This window comes from Pygocentrus nattereri, chromosome 19 (genome assembly GCF_015220715.1).
Source record: "Pygocentrus nattereri isolate fPygNat1 chromosome 19, fPygNat1.pri, whole genome shotgun sequence".
Taxonomy (NCBI): domain Eukaryota; kingdom Metazoa; phylum Chordata; class Actinopteri; order Characiformes; family Serrasalmidae; genus Pygocentrus; species Pygocentrus nattereri.
Window position 1 is genome coordinate 39,210,599 of NC_051229.1, and position 15,727 is coordinate 39,226,325.

General features: G+C 39.5%; 1 protein-coding gene across 1 annotated transcript; it reads left to right on the top strand.

Annotated features, from left to right (window-relative positions):
- Window positions 1-3,083: 3,083 nt before the first annotated feature.
- foxl2a (forkhead box L2a) lies at window positions 3,084-5,296 on the top strand. Its single transcript, XM_017681592.1, has one exon. The coding sequence runs from the start codon at window positions 3,315-3,317 to the stop codon at window positions 4,257-4,259; it is 945 nt and encodes a 314-aa protein (XP_017537081.1). The 5' UTR covers window positions 3,084-3,314; the 3' UTR covers window positions 4,260-5,296.
- Window positions 5,297-15,727: the final 10,431 nt, after the last annotated feature.

The window sequence follows — 15,727 nt, forward strand, 5'->3', positions numbered from 1 at the left end:
TTTCCTTTAAGAACGCTCTTTATTTTGAAGAGGAACCCTTATTTAAGAACCTTTCTTTTAAGAACGCTCTTTATTTTGAAGAGGAACCCTTATTTAAGAACCTTTCCTTTAAGAACGCTCTTTATTTTGAAGAGGAACCCATATTTAAGAACCTTTCCTTTAAGAACGCTCTTTATTTTGAAGAGGAACCCTTATTTAAGAACCTTTCCTTTAAGAACGCTCTTTATTTTGAAGAGGAACCCATATTTAAGAACCTTTCCTTTAAGAACGCTCTTTATTTTGAAGAGGAACCCTTATTTAAGAACCTTTCCTTTAAGAACGCTCTTTATTTTGAAGAGGAACCCATATTTAAGAACCTTTCCTTTAAGAACGCTCTTTATTTTGAAGAGGAACCCTTATTTAAGAACCTTTCCTTTAAGAACGCTCTTTATTTTGAAGAGGAACCCTTATTTAAGAACCTTTCCTTTAAGAACGCTCTTTATTTTGAAGAGGAACCCTTATTTAAGAACCTTTCCTTTAAGAACGCTCTTTATTTTGAAGAGGAACCCATATTTAAGAACCTTTCCTTTAAGAACGCTCTTTATTTTGAAGAGGAACCCATATTTAAGAACCTTTCCTTTAAGAACGCTCTTTATTTTGAAGAGGAACCCATATTTAAGAACCTTTCCTTTAAGAACGCTCTTTATTTTGAAGAGGAACCCATATTTAAGAACCTTTCTTTTAAGAACGCTCTTTATTTTGAAGAGGAACCCTTATTTAAGAACCTTTCCTTTAAGAACGCTCTTTATTTTGAAGAGGAACCCATATTTAAGAACCTTTCCTTTAAGAACGCTCTTTATTTTGAAGAGGAACCCTTATTTAAGAACCTTTCTTTTAAGAACGCTCTTTATTTTGAAGAGGAACCCTTATTTAAGAACCTTTCCTTTAAGAACGCTCTTTATTTTGAAGAGGAACCCATATTTAAGAACCTTTCCTTTAAGAACGCTCTTTATTTTGAAGAGGAACCCTTATTTAAGAACCTTTCCTTTAAGAACGCTCTTTATTTTGAAGAGGAACCCATATTTAAGAACCTTTCCTTTAAGAACGCTCTTTATTTTGAAGAGGAACCCATATTTAAGAACCTTTCCTTTAAGAACGCTCTTTATTTTGAAGAGGAACCCATATTTAAGAACCTTTCCTTTAAGAACGCTCTTTATTTTGAAGAGGAACCCTTATTTAAGAACCTTTCCTTTAAGAACGCTCTTTATTTTGAAGAGGAACCCTTATTTAAGAACCTTTCCTTTAAGAACGCTCTTTATTTTGAAGAGGAACCCTTATTTAAGAACCTTTCCTTTAAGAACGCTCTTTATTTTGAAGAGGAACCCTTATTTAAGAACCTTTCCTTTAAGAACGCTCTTTATTTTGAAGAGGAACCCTTATTTAAGAACCTTTCCTTTAAGAACGCTCTTTATTTTGAAGAGGAACCCATATTTAAGAACCTTTCCTTTAAGAACGCTCTTTATTTTGAAGAGGAACCCTTATTTAAGAACCTTTATTGGGGTTAAGCTAAATTTACAGGAACGCTTAAATCACCAAAATCATTTTTAAACATTTTTAATAGAAAATAAGGATCAATTTAATAAATCAACATTTTCACAAAACTCGCAATGTTTATTTTCAGTGCGGCTGTATGAGAGAACGTGACGTCACTGCGCTGACGTGACCAGGTTGTTTGTTGCCTGTTTCAGGTCTATAATTAATAAATTCTACAGCGGCGGAATTTTATTAATGTTTACAATATTCGTTTATATTCGGGTTAATAGGGACGGTGATCAGAGCGCTGATCTCACTGCGCACTAAAACCTCATCAATAATCATTATGATCGGCTTTTCTGACCGCTCTGCCGGTCACCTCGTCCTCCAGCGCGCACTCCGACCTCCTGATGACCAAATTAATTTAAACAGATTCCGCAATTAAAATGAGAAAATAGAGAAATTAGAGATCAAACACCGCAGCGCGAGCTTCTGAGACTTGAACATATTTGATCGATCTGATTGAAGTATTTTATAAAAGCTGTGTGTGTGTGTGTGTGTGTGTGTGTGTGGAGGTGTGTGTGTGTGTGTGGTGGGGGTGTGGAGGTGTGTGTGTGCGTGTGTGTGTGTGGAGGTGTGTGTGTGTGTGTGTGTGGAGGTGTGTGTGTGTGTGTGTGTGTGTGTGGAGGTGTGTGTGTGTGTGTGTGTGTGTGGAGGTGTGTGTGTGTGTGTGTGTGTGTGTGTGTGTGTGGAGGTGTGTGTGTGTGTGTGTGTGTGTGTGTGTGTGGAGGTGTGTGTGTGTGTGTGTGTGTGTGGAGGTGTGTGTGTGTGTGTGTGTGTGGAGGTGTGTGTGTGTGTGTGTGTGTGTGTGTGTGTGTGTGTGTGGTGGGGGTGTGGGTACTGTGGTACGGTCACTCTTAGCCGCTGACGACATTTGAGCGAAAATCACCTTTGCAGATTCTCCTCGGTTCTGCTGCCTCTCTAGAACCTTCCAGGTGATGCATTAGACTACAGAACATCATCAGCGTCCCTGGGCCGCTAGAGGAAGCCCGGCTTGCGTTTAGATATGACGCAAATGAAATGAAATTGCGCTGATTTCTGATTTCTCCTGATCGAGGGCGAAATAAACCTGCATTTCTAGTTCAGCTTCAGTTTGGTCCGTTTCGATAAACAGCGCCCGCTTTCATGTTTTCTGTTTATAACCCTATTAAGTAGTAAATATAACGGTAATAATAAATCCAACTCTCACAGTTTAAACGTTGTGCGGTGCGTTTAAAACTGTGCTTGAAATTTTCCAAAATTACTGCACGATTTCTTACAATAAAATCCAAACATGTAAAACGACAGGCCTCTTTTTAAGCGCCTGTTAAATGTTTATACATTTACACCATCAGCGCTGAGTTTATTTCCATATTTAAATATTTAAATCGAACTCCAAACAGGAGACACGGGTTTTTTCTGGCGCGCGCTGCCTGTTAATGTGTGTGTGTGTGTGTGTGTGTAGGGGGGGGGGGTTGAGGGGGGGGGGCGGGCACACAGAGAAACCAAACAGCAGTTTAGTTCTCCTCCTTCTTCTGGAAGATCTAGTTTAGAAGAAAGTGGAGCGCGAGCGCGCGCAAGTCCGCAAAACAACAACATCGTCGCAAAAATAATTTTAATTCTCACCCAAAAAACAGATCATTTTGCTCGGCGACCTGTGAAGGAGAGGAGCGCAGGAGGCTGCTCTGGATGCGCTGGATGACCATCAGAGCCGCAGAACGTCCTCCGGTCCGAGTCCTGCTTTGCCGCAAAAACAAACAAAAATGATGGCCGCGTACCTGAGCGCGGAGGAGAGCGTGATGGGCCTCATGGACTCCAGCTCGAGCGAGGCGGCGGAGAAGGAGCAGGCCAAGGAGGACGCCGCGGTCGTGGAGAAGAAAGGGGCCGAAAAGCCGGACCCCACCCAGAAGCCTCCCTACTCGTACGTGGCGCTGATCGCCATGGCCATCCGCGAGAGCTCCGAGAAGCGGCTCACGCTCTCCGGCATCTACCAGTACATCATCAGCAAGTTCCCTTTCTACGAGAAGAACAAGAAGGGCTGGCAGAACAGCATCCGCCACAACCTGTCCCTCAACGAGTGCTTCATCAAGGTTCCCCGCGAGGGCGGCGGCGAGAGGAAGGGAAACTACTGGACGCTAGACCCCGCGTGTGAAGACATGTTCGAGAAGGGCAACTACCGGCGGCGGCGGCGGATGAAGAGACCGTTCAGGCCGCCTCCTCCGGCGCACTTTCAGCCCGGCAAGTCACTCTTCGGCGGGGACGCCTACGGCTACCTGCCCGCGCCCAAGTACCTGCAGCCGGGCTTCCTCAACAGCTCGTGGTCCCTGCCGCAGACGCCCGCGCCCATGCCTTATGCGCCTAGCGGCAACGCGAGCCCCGTCAACGTCAAGGGCTTGTCCGCTCACTCCTCCTACAGCCCGTACTCTCGCGTGCAAACTATGCCTCTCCCGGGCATCGTGAACTCCTACAACGGCATGAGCCCCCACCACCACCCGCACCACCCCCACCACCACCACCACCACTCGCACCAGCAGCACCCGCAGCAGCTCAGCCCGGTCACGGCGGCGTCGCCTCCGGTTTCGACGGGCAACGCCGCGGGCCTCCAGTTCGCCTGCTCACGCCAGCCCGCCGAGCTCTCCATGATGCACTGCCCTTACTGGGAGCACGAGGGCAAGCACTCCGCGCTGCACGCGAGGATCGATTTATAACCGACCCCCGGAGGAACCCCGGAGGAACCTTGCTCGTGCTTTTGTGGAAGAAGAACATTTCAGCTTTAACTGGAACCACGAGTCGAACTGCAAGGCTGCTTCCCGTTTGGAATTTTCCATTCTATCTTAAACGTTCCATTTAAGGTGGATCGGAAAATTCCAAGTGAGAAACTTTCAGTCTCGCGGCAAAATCCGAGCGCGCTCAGGACCGGAGGCGGCACGCGGCTCTTAATCGGACCAGGTGAAAGGGCTTCGCGCGCTGTGCGGTAGTTTAAGGAGGACTGGTGTGACGCCGGTAATATTTCATTTCTTTTTTCGTTTTTAGAATTTTTAAAAACCGTTTGAGAGTTTCGAGCCTCAGCGCGGACACGCGGACAGCGGGTGAAGTGAACCTGAGGTGTGTTTTACTTTTTTTGTATTTTAAAATCCACGGAGCTCGTGAATTTGATAAACTGATAAACTGAAGGACTTTTTAGCTGCTCAGTTCCCAGATTGTTCTAAACTGACACTGTGCTAATATTTAAGTGTTGCTATTTTTCAGTAAGACAAAGATTGTAAATCAAATCAGTAAACAGTGTTTACCTGAATTCATCAGTTATAATAGTAGTAATAATAATGACGAATTATTGATTGACAACACCGCCCAGGCCTGTTTATTATTATTATAATAATTATTATTATTATTATTATTATTATTATTATTATTATTGATGAACAATGTTATTCAGAGCGGGACCATGTTAAACTGGCACTTTTAAAACGTTTTTAGTTTTCTCATTTTTTAATAAACTCATTTCTCCCACGTCATGTGGCCATCCATTTATCTTTTATATCGATTCCAATTGAAAATCTGGAATTATTATTATTATTATTATTATTATTATTATTATTATTATTATTATTATTATTATTTTAGTACACCTGCTAAAAACAAGGCATCAACTAAACATGTCTGCATTTGCAATCACCCACATTTTGAATGATCCGTTAAGTTGACTGAACGTAATAAAGATTATTTAAAAAAATTACATTTTGAATTTTAAATGTTATGAACTGATTTTTTTCTCTTTGAGTTTGAAGTGGCTATTACGTTTATTACATTTTACTAAAATGGTTTTAATGTGTTTAAACAGCTTCTAGCATATCATTAATTCAAATTTCCAAACCGCTAATTTTTTTTTTAATTAGCGAATTTTCAAATTCACTCAAATTAAAAACAGCGTTTAAGGTCAGAAAGCGCAGATAAAGAGGTGCAAACAGGTGCGGTCATGAGTTCAGCTCTGTTCATTTGAGCGCTGGTGAAGATGAATTTTTGAGTTATGATTATTTGTTTAAATGCTATACAGCACGACAGATGATGACGACATCAGGAGCCTTTCCTCGGTTCTGCGGTGTACGTGTGTTTATGTGTGCGTTCGTTCCTGTTCAGTGCTCAGTGTTTCACCCAGAGCTGTCAATCATCTCTTCATTAAACAAGCTGCTCTATTAATAATCTACTGATCTGATGCGTCTGTGATAATGCGTTAATAGGAATGTGAAGCACCTCGGCTTCTGTCGAGGTTCTAAAGCGCGCGCGCTGCGGCCTGAGTGTGGATGTGTGTAAGAACAGGTTCTTTTGATGTTCTCCTCATCTCTCGTTTGGACTCACTCAGAAACACACAGCGTTTATAAACCTGATGCAGATCAGAACTGTGAGCTCTGAGCTCTGACGCGGGAAATGAGGCAAAACTGATCTAATAATCAGATTAAAATACATTTTGCAAGTAAAGCCAAATTAATTTTGCAAGTAAGTAAAATGTTGTCGGGAGATGAAAAAAAGTGATCAGTTAAAAATGTACCTCAGGTGGCAACAAACAAAGGGACACTGTTATTCAACCCAAATACATTCTCTCAACAAAATGTTGCTTTATTCAAATTAAAACACCAAGTATTTGAATCAATTTTTCACAATCACTTTAATTTTTAAATTAAAATAAAATAAAATAAAAACTATGACTTGAACTGACTTTTTCTAGTGCAGGTTAAGTAGCTTTTACTATGTTCACCTGAGTAAGATGTAGTCAGTAAGTTCACAGCAGAAAAAGAACAGGTTTAAATCAGATTGACATCATTTCCTCCAGCTGTGACTGAACTGCTGAGCTGAGCTTAAGCACAGCAGTGAGGCGTGGAGTTTCAGACAGAATCACACTGACAGAGAGGCAGTTCAGGCAAAGATAGCACGAAGAAGGAGAGAAAAACAGGAAAGCAATATGAAATCGATGATGTGAGGAGCCGACGGGAAGGACTCACCATCACTAACACTGACCAAACACTTATGAAGCAAAATTGACAACTGAACAAAATCTGTTTTATAGGCAGGTAAATTAAACATAGAGCACATGAATAAAAACTGCATCAGCAACATCCACAAAAACACATACAGCTCATATATGAAATCCTATGATCTAAAAAATGTAGCAGCCTTGAAGGAAACGTTTTATCATCGGGAGCCTAAATCTGCACTCAACAGATTCTCTGACTCATTCACTATTGGTCTGTAAAATTAATGAGAAAAAAAAATGCTTCTGCACAAAAAACAGAATCCTGTGATTGTTTTGAGTAAGAGGCCTTCAGCGTTGGATCATCACAAAGAGAGGAATGCCTGAATTACTGATGAGAAGCTGTTCTCCTCCACAGATCACCTCTTATTTATTCTGTCAGCCTCTTTACCAACTTGCAATATTCCAGTAAGCTCCACAGTTTCATTTTTAGTTCTACACTTTTAAAAAAAAACGGGGTGGGTGATCTTCAGTTCTTTTAGTCAGTGGTGGACGAAATACACAAATCATGTGCCTGAGTTAAAGTAGAGACACCCGAGGTAAAATATTACTCCAGTAAAAGTAGAAGTTCCTCCGTTTAGACCTCCACTGGAGTAAAAGTACTAAAGTGTTTACCTTCAAATGTACTTAAGTATCAAATGTAAAAGTATTAAAAGAGTAATTAACTTAATGCAACTTAGTTCCAAGTTTAAGTTGAATAAAAACTGGCTTTAAACTCAGGATCACAGATGAGCTCCTTTACTATGTTGATCTGTAGGCGTCTGTTCATAAACATAAACCAGCCCAAACTCATTTACTATAAAATGAAATGGTGTTTGTAGAAATTCAGAAAAAAGCCGCGTCAGTCTCGACTGCATATGTGGACATATTTCTATATTGAGCTCTATTTACACAAAGTTAGGTTAGTTCATCATTTATGTTGAACAGACTCTCCCAAAGTTTTACGCTGCTGCGCTGACGTTGAACCGCGTGCTGCACTGGGTCGGTATGACCAACAGGTCAAAACCAGCTCTAAACAAAGTGACCGCTGGGCCCTGATTGGTGCTCTGGCTTTGCGCTTCTTTCGTTTTGACATGTTACGTTTTTATACATGACAGATTTCTCAAAATGTAGTGGAGGAAAAAGTGAGATATTTGACTTTGAAATGTAATGGAGTGAAAGTAAAAAGTTGCCCAGAATGGAAAAACTTCAGTACAGATACATGAAAAGCTTCTTAAGTACAGTAATCAATTACATTTACTCAGTTACTGTCCACCACTGCTTTTAGTTAGAGAATAACCATGTTCTGTTTTTAAACATTACGTTTAGCAATGTAGAAATGCACATCTTTCCTCTGAAAAACATATTTAAGGTGCACAGTTGGACCTTAAGACCACTGTGTACCTGTACACACTTCAAACTTACATTAGCTTTTTTTCACTAAACATCATGCAAATCTATTGCTGTGAAAAAAAGGTTGAAGCTTAAATAACTTTATATCTGAGTTAGAGATCCTTCTCTAATGCTGAGTGATCCACACTTCTGCACTGAATAAGTTCCCTCAAACAGCCCAGTCAGTATAAATGTCCACTGAGCTTATTAATCTTTACTTACTCAGATTAATCAGTCTTCACTGTTTGATTACAACAACGCCATTATATCAAATGTTATGTTTGTGAATAAATGTGTTAGATTAGAGTAGAATCAGCCGATTCTGTGACTGTAACAGTTTAATGCATGTCTGTCACTCTGTCAGCGTCACAGCTCCAGACTGAACTGATAAACCTGAACACTAAACTTCATCATGTAGAGTCTGCTCTGACACAAAATTAGCATTCACACAGAAAATGATATCCATAAATTAGAAAAGTAAGAGGTATTAACAGAAAACAGCAGAATGGCTAGGAATGCTGGAAATTAGCTCAGGATTTTACAAGAAATAATAAGTGCTACTACATTTATATGTGTTATTCTAACAGAGTCAAACAAAGTGAAGTAAACCAAAAACAATGAAGTCAGCACATTTGTTTTGCAGTGCACTGTCTTCAGTCCTGATAGTGTGCTATCATAAACAAACTGCAGTTTTATGCAGCTTCAGTGATTGTGTTCTGTGTTAATAATTGAGCTGATACTGTAAAACAGGATCGCTGTACACAATGTACACAATGCATTTACACTCAAACACTGTAAATACACTGTATACACCGCAAACACTGGGCATATTGTATACACACTATAAACGTACTACACACACTATGAACCTTGTGAACATATGGTAAACACTGCAAACACAGTGTACACACAAAACACACTTTACACTGCATACACTGTATACACACTATAAACAATGTACGCACACTGTATAAACACTGTAGGTACACTGTAAACACTACAAACACACTGCAAACACACTGTACACATTATAAGCACTGTACATGTTATAAACACACTATGAACACTTGCTTTTGCAGGTTTACAGGTGATTTTATCTGACGTTTGCTCAGTTCTGCAGATTCAGAGTGGCTCAGTGTAGAAACATCTCAAACCAGCAGAAAACCACTCTGTCTGTGGTTTTTACTGGTTCTGACTTGTGTTTGTCCAGTCTTGAGTCAAATGTACGCAAAGTTTAAACAGGTCACTTTCTTTGTTGATTTTCTAAGTGAAAATTAGTTACCTTATCCTCTACAGAGACACATTTAAATATCACATTTTTCTGCTAATTTTAGAGCAGCATTCTGTTTATTTGCTGAATTTTATACATTGGAAATGAAAAAAAAAAACTATGTACAAAATATTGAAAGTTTTAATTTCCAAAATTAAATTAAATTTAATTTACAAAATTTACAAAATTGCTAAAACAATTTTGTAATTTAGGCTGGTTTTATCAAAATACTTAATTCACAACACCATACACCCAAACTGCAAAATGCCTCATATATCCTGCAAAATGAAGCACTGCAACCAAAACTACATACAGCAATATCAAAATCTTATCATTATCATTATCATAATAAAAAAAAACTTTTGCACCATATGGCACACACTTCATTCATATTGCCAGATTTTTGTCTAACCAACTACACACTGTTGAGCATAATGAAAAGCACCCTCATCTTTAGTAAGCTTTGCCATAATACTAAAATAGACCAAATTATAGAAAATTCACACACATGCTGCAATTATTTTTTTATTTTTCACCAAACAAGTCAGTGCAACATATGCACAGCAAATATATTTACATTGGAGTGAACAAAAATATGTTCACAAAAAACAGTAAACTGAAAAGAAAATTACAGAAAAAAAATAAAAATAAAATAAAAAAGATATATATATATATATTAAAAGAGGAAAATAATTAGGCAGCATCTTGCCGCACAGCTGGGTCTGGCCACAATGCCTCGTCCACATCACAGGCAATATCTTCCCTTGCCAGACATCGAGGGTAAGAAGCCCCTTGAGTACCTTATCCATCCCTGAATCGCACCCACATCAATTTCATCACATGCCTCTTCCATAGCCTGCACAAAAGGCATGCGCACAAAGGTCTGCCGGTCGTACTTTCCACCGCCATGCCGAAAAGAACTCTTCTATGGGCTTCGGAAAACCAGGTTTGGATTGGGGCTGCACGTTGAAAGCTCACGTTGTCCCATACTACAACGTACCTGTTTCTTTGATGGTCTGCATCATTCATATGCTCTGGTGGTATGAACATGTTGTGGAGTCTCTCCAGAAATGTGAGAATATGGGCTGTTGTATGGTCCAAGGTTGGCATGACTGTGGAGGACACCATGCGTTTGGAGATGGCAGTGCACATTGTGATGTTCCCACCACGTTGGCCAGGAACATATATAATGGCTCTGTGGCCAATGACGTTTCTTCCCCTTCTTCTGGTCTTTGCTAGGTTGAACCCAGCCTCAGCTATAAAGATGAACTCATGTGGGACTGCATGAGCATCCGTTTCCACTACTCCCTGAAAACAAAGAACAAAAATCAGTCAATATGGTGTTATCTAGTACACTGAGAAACAATGTGTGTACTGTAGTCAATGTTGTACTTACATCCACAAATGCTCAGCTGAGCTTGAGTTTTTGAGCTGTTGAGTTTCTCTCAAAAGGCACCTTATAAAGGTGCGAGCCAATTTGGACAGACTGACTCGTTGAATGTTGTTGAATATGGTGTTATCTTGGATGATGTGGTTTTGAATTTCTCATAATCTGATCTCATTATTTTCCCAAACCAAGTTTACAATGGCAGCTTCCTGTACCCTGGTGAACATGGTTGCGTCTCTCAGGCCTTTAGAAAAACAAAAAACCAAAATATAGGGCTTGGACAATGCCTAAAGATATTTCCCCCACAGTAGAGTAAATTATTACTTATTATACAGGAAACTTGTACAGTTAGTGTATGACATCAGCCGTTCATGAAGTAAGCAGGTGTCACCCAACTGATACACTATGACATGGGGTGTACTACATGAAAGAAATGTTGGTTCCATACCTGAACTCCAGTCTATATGTCCGGATGACAGAGGCGACAGTAAAACAGCTCAAGTTGGGCTGCACTCTCTGTCCAGCCTCTCGCCTTGTCAGCCCATAGTTGATGACATGATCAACTAAGGTTGCTCTGATTTCATTGTGAAATCTGAAAGTTGTCTTCTTTGGCCATGAACTCCTCTACCAGTTCTACCTCTACCTCTCACTCTTTCTGGCCCCCTCATTCTCACCCTCCCTCTTCCTCTCTCTGCAACGTCTTCCATTGTTGCTGTAAATAAGGTGCTCACCTGTAGTCTTTATGTAATGCTTACTTCTTGATTGAAGTGGTAACAATTAACCACTGAGGTGTTTGGCCAGGTGGCACAAATATTGGCCAATTAGCTCATGTAGTGTCATTTTGAAAGGAAGTGTTTTGATATGGAAAACATGTGACTTTATGCCAGATTGTTGTGTCTTATGCAGAGATCTGAGTTCAGTGCCATTTTGAATTGTTCAGAGTTTTGGAGACTTGAGAAGAGGTTTTGCTCTCTGTGTGTCAGTTTAAATAATTGTGCTATCCATGTCATTTTAGTGTGTTAGCAAATGGAAAAAACCGTAATGATTTATTTTCCCAGTGACCATGTATTAATATGTGCAGTAGTGTGTTCTCTTTGGAGGATGTGTTTGCTTATTTACGCTCACAAAAACAACAACAGCATGGAGTTTAAACAGGTGTGCACAAATTTTGTATATGACTGTACGCCCAGTGTGCACCTTTATAGATAAAAATCTCAATGTACTGATAACTGAACAACTGAATAACAATGGACCAAAACCAGTTTTAGAGATTATTCTCTCATCGCTTCATTCTTAAATGACTTTGATCACTTGATAGATGAGGGGATGTGCTGATAAAATTAAAAGAATTGAAAGTGTTAGTAATTTTAATAGTGCTTAAAAGTGGGGGAATGTTTATGGTGTATGATTAATATGTGTGCATATATATATATATATATATATATATATATATATATATATATATATATGGGGTTAAATATTATACAAAATAGTCAGCAAAATGTATTTCATGATTGATTTAATAACAATGATGTCACCACCAATAGAATAAAATAATAATAATGAATGTACTGTATATTATATATTCTCTCTATATTCTATATACCTTAAATTTACATACTCTATTCATCTGATTTGATTAAAAAATAAAATAAAAATTCTGGATATAAATTTCATCAGACATTTGTGATGTTCTTCAGACGTACCTACCATTTGAGGATCTTCTACAGCTCTGAGCGTCATTATGGACTTTTTCTTTACTGCTTTTATTTGCCGTCTGACTGATGATGTAAAAACTATGCAGATTACAGCCCTTTATTCATTTTATCCATTTATCTGAAACTAGATGATGTATTAATAAAAAGAGAGAGTCAAAATTTTAGAATTGCAGTTGAAGTTTTCATTCAGAATTTTAAAATGATTGTCAGTCTGACAGTGTCTGTTCTGGGAGTTTTATCCAGTGATCAATGTAGTGATCAGTGTTGTGGTCAATTTAGCAGTGAGTATTGTAATCAGTGTACTGGTGAGTGTAGTGACTGGTGTAGAGTTCTGTGTAATAGTCTGTGTAGTGGTCAGTGAAGTGGTGAGTGTAGTGTTCAGTGTAGTGTTCAGTTAGTTTTCAGTGTAGTGGTCAGTGAAGTGGTGAGTGTAGTGACCAGTGAAGTGTTTATTGTAATATTCAGTATATTGATCAGGGTAGTAATTAGCAGAGTGTTTAGCATAGCATTCAGTGTAATGATTAGTTAGTGTTCAGTGTAGTAATCAATGTAGTGGTCAATGTAGTGATCTGTGTAGTTATAAGTGTAGTGGTCAGTGTAGTGGTCGGTGTAGTGATCAGTATAATAATGTAGTAACCAGTGTAGTGGTCAGTGTAATGTTCAGTGTAGTTATCAGTGTATTTATCATTGTAGTAATCAGTGTAGTGGTCAGTGTAATGTTCAGTGTAGTTATCAGTGTAGTGGTCAGTGTAATGTTCAGTGTAGTTATCAGTGTAGTGGTCAGTGTAATGTTCAGTGTAGTTATCAGTGTATTTATCATTGTAGTAATCAGTGTAGTGGTCAGTGTAATGTTCAGTGTAGTGATCAGTGTAGTGGTCAGTGTAATGGTCAGTGTAATGTTCAGTGTAGTTATCAGTATAGTGATCATTTTAGTGATCAGAGTAGTGGTCAGTATAATAATTAGTGTAGTAATCAGTGTAGTGATGTGATGGGGAGCGAGGAGGCGGACGCTCGTGCTGAGATAAGCATGATTTATTAAGGGCAAATCCAGGGTCATCATCGTAACAGTCCAGGTTCAAGTAGCCAATACAGAGAGATCGGGGGGCAGACATGACAGATACCAGAATGCAACAGAACAAACAGAACATCCAACACAGCAGATAACAAACAAAGCAAACAAAGACCAGCAAAGACAAGGGGCAAACACAGGGCTTATAAAACAGGGATAACAAGGGACAGGTGAAAAAAATCAGGGGCGGAGTCAACAAACAAAGGACTGAACCAAAATGGAAGATCCAAAACACAAAGCACATAGACAGGACTGGGAGGGGCCAATCGTGACAAGTGATCAGTGTAATGTTCAATGTAGTTATCAGTGTAGTGATCAGTGTAGTGGCCAGTATAATAATTAGTGTAGTAATCAGTGTAGTGGTCAGTGTAGTGATCAGTATAATAATTAGTGTAGTAATCAGTGTAGTGGTCAGTGTAATGTTCAGTGTAGTGGCCAGTATAATAATTAGTGTAGTAATCAGTGTAGTGGTCAGTGTAATGTTCAGTGTACTGATCAGCGCAGTGATCAGTATAATAATTAGTGTAGTAATCAGTGTAGTGGTCAGTGTAGTGATCAGTGTAGTTATCAGTGTAGGTATCATTATAGTGATCAGTGTAGTAATTAATGTAGTGATCAAGGGGTCTGCATGTTCTCCCCGTGTCAGTGAGGGTTCCCTTGGTTTCCTACAGTCCAAAGATATGTACTCAGACCAACTGGTCATGCTAAATTGCCCCTAGATGTGAATGTATGTATGTCTGTTTGTCTGCCCTGTGAGGTACTGGTGACCTGTCCAGAGTGTTTCCTGCCTTCCACCCAAAGACTGATGGGGCAGGTTCCAGCTCCCCTGTGACCCAGAAGGATAAGTGGCTTAGAAAATGTATGTGTATGTGTATTCTCACTATTGGTCTGCAGGGCTGGTCTTGACCAAACAATCACAGATGGCTGAAGTTTACTTCTGGTTCTGGACGCTGTTTGCTGATCGGCTATTTGTCCAGCGTGAGCGTGATGTTATTAGGTTCAGTAAGTGTTTGTAGAGCACTGTGTTTGACTCTGTAGCGGAGTGGGTTCAGTCTAATGATCTGAGTGCTGACTGAGGTATTTTTGATTCTGAATCAGCTGGATCTGTCAGTATAGAGGTCGTTACAGTAATCGAACCCACTGGAGATATGCATGAACACGTCTTTCTAGAGCTTGTGCAGTTATGAACTCTCTGAACTTTGCAGATGATGGACAGCTGACATTGTTAAGGATCTTGTCTATCAAAGCTTTTTTCTTTCCTCTTCATGATGAGGAAAAACATCAGGAGACTTTTCAGACTCAATCTTGAAGGAAAATTCTTTATCCAGCATCACAGACAGATTTGCGACCTGCAAAGACAAATCCAAGAATGGAAAACTACAACACAAACTACAGCTGCAGTTTTGAGCTACTCTTTGATTTTCTGTCATTCCTAATGCTTTAGCAGAAATGAATATTAAAGCTCAGGGCTGAAAATAATTTATTGTAGGACTCAGAGTTAAAATAAGTGTTAATCTTCAGTTTCTCACAGCTTTCAGTTAAAAGTGAATTATCTTGTTTTATTTTTATTGTGGTCTTCTTCACTCTCAACACTGAGATTTAATATGAAGGTAAATAATCTGTTCTTTATTAAAGAAACATTACAGTTTAGAAATAATCTCAGTTTCATGTTCATGATGAGACCCTGAAGAAACATTTCAAACAGTTCTCTTTATACAGCATTTCATCTGAAAGGTTTTGAAAGGAGTGTGAAACAAAAACAACCCCCATCATCATCATCATCTTTTTTCTTCATCACTATTGTCACCACCACCATCATCTTCCTCATCACTATCGTCACCACCGTCACCACCATCATCATCACTATCATCACCATCATCATCATCATCATCTTCACTATCATCACCATAACTATTATTACCGCTAGATCATCATCATCATCTTTTTTCTTCATCACTATTGTCACCACCACCATCATCTTCCTAATCACTATCGTCACCACCGTCACCACCATCATCATCACTATCATCACCATCATCATCATCATCATCATCATCATCACTATCATCACCATAACTATTATTACCGCTAGATCATCATCATCTTTTTTCTTCATCACTATTGTCACCACCACCATCATCTTCCTCATCACTATCGTCACCACCGTCACCACCATCATCATCACTATCATCACCATCATCATCATCATCATCTTCACTATCATCACCATAACTATTATTACCGCTAGATCATCATCATCATCTTATTTCTTCATCACTATTGTCACCACCACCATCATCTTCCTCATCACTATTGTCACCACCGTCACCACCAT

What these genes read in the sequence shown, in the direction of transcription:
- foxl2a (XM_017681592.1), top strand. Translation starts at nt 3,315, where the DNA reads ATGATGGCCGCGTACCTGAGCGCGGAGGAGAGCGTGATGGGCCTCATG.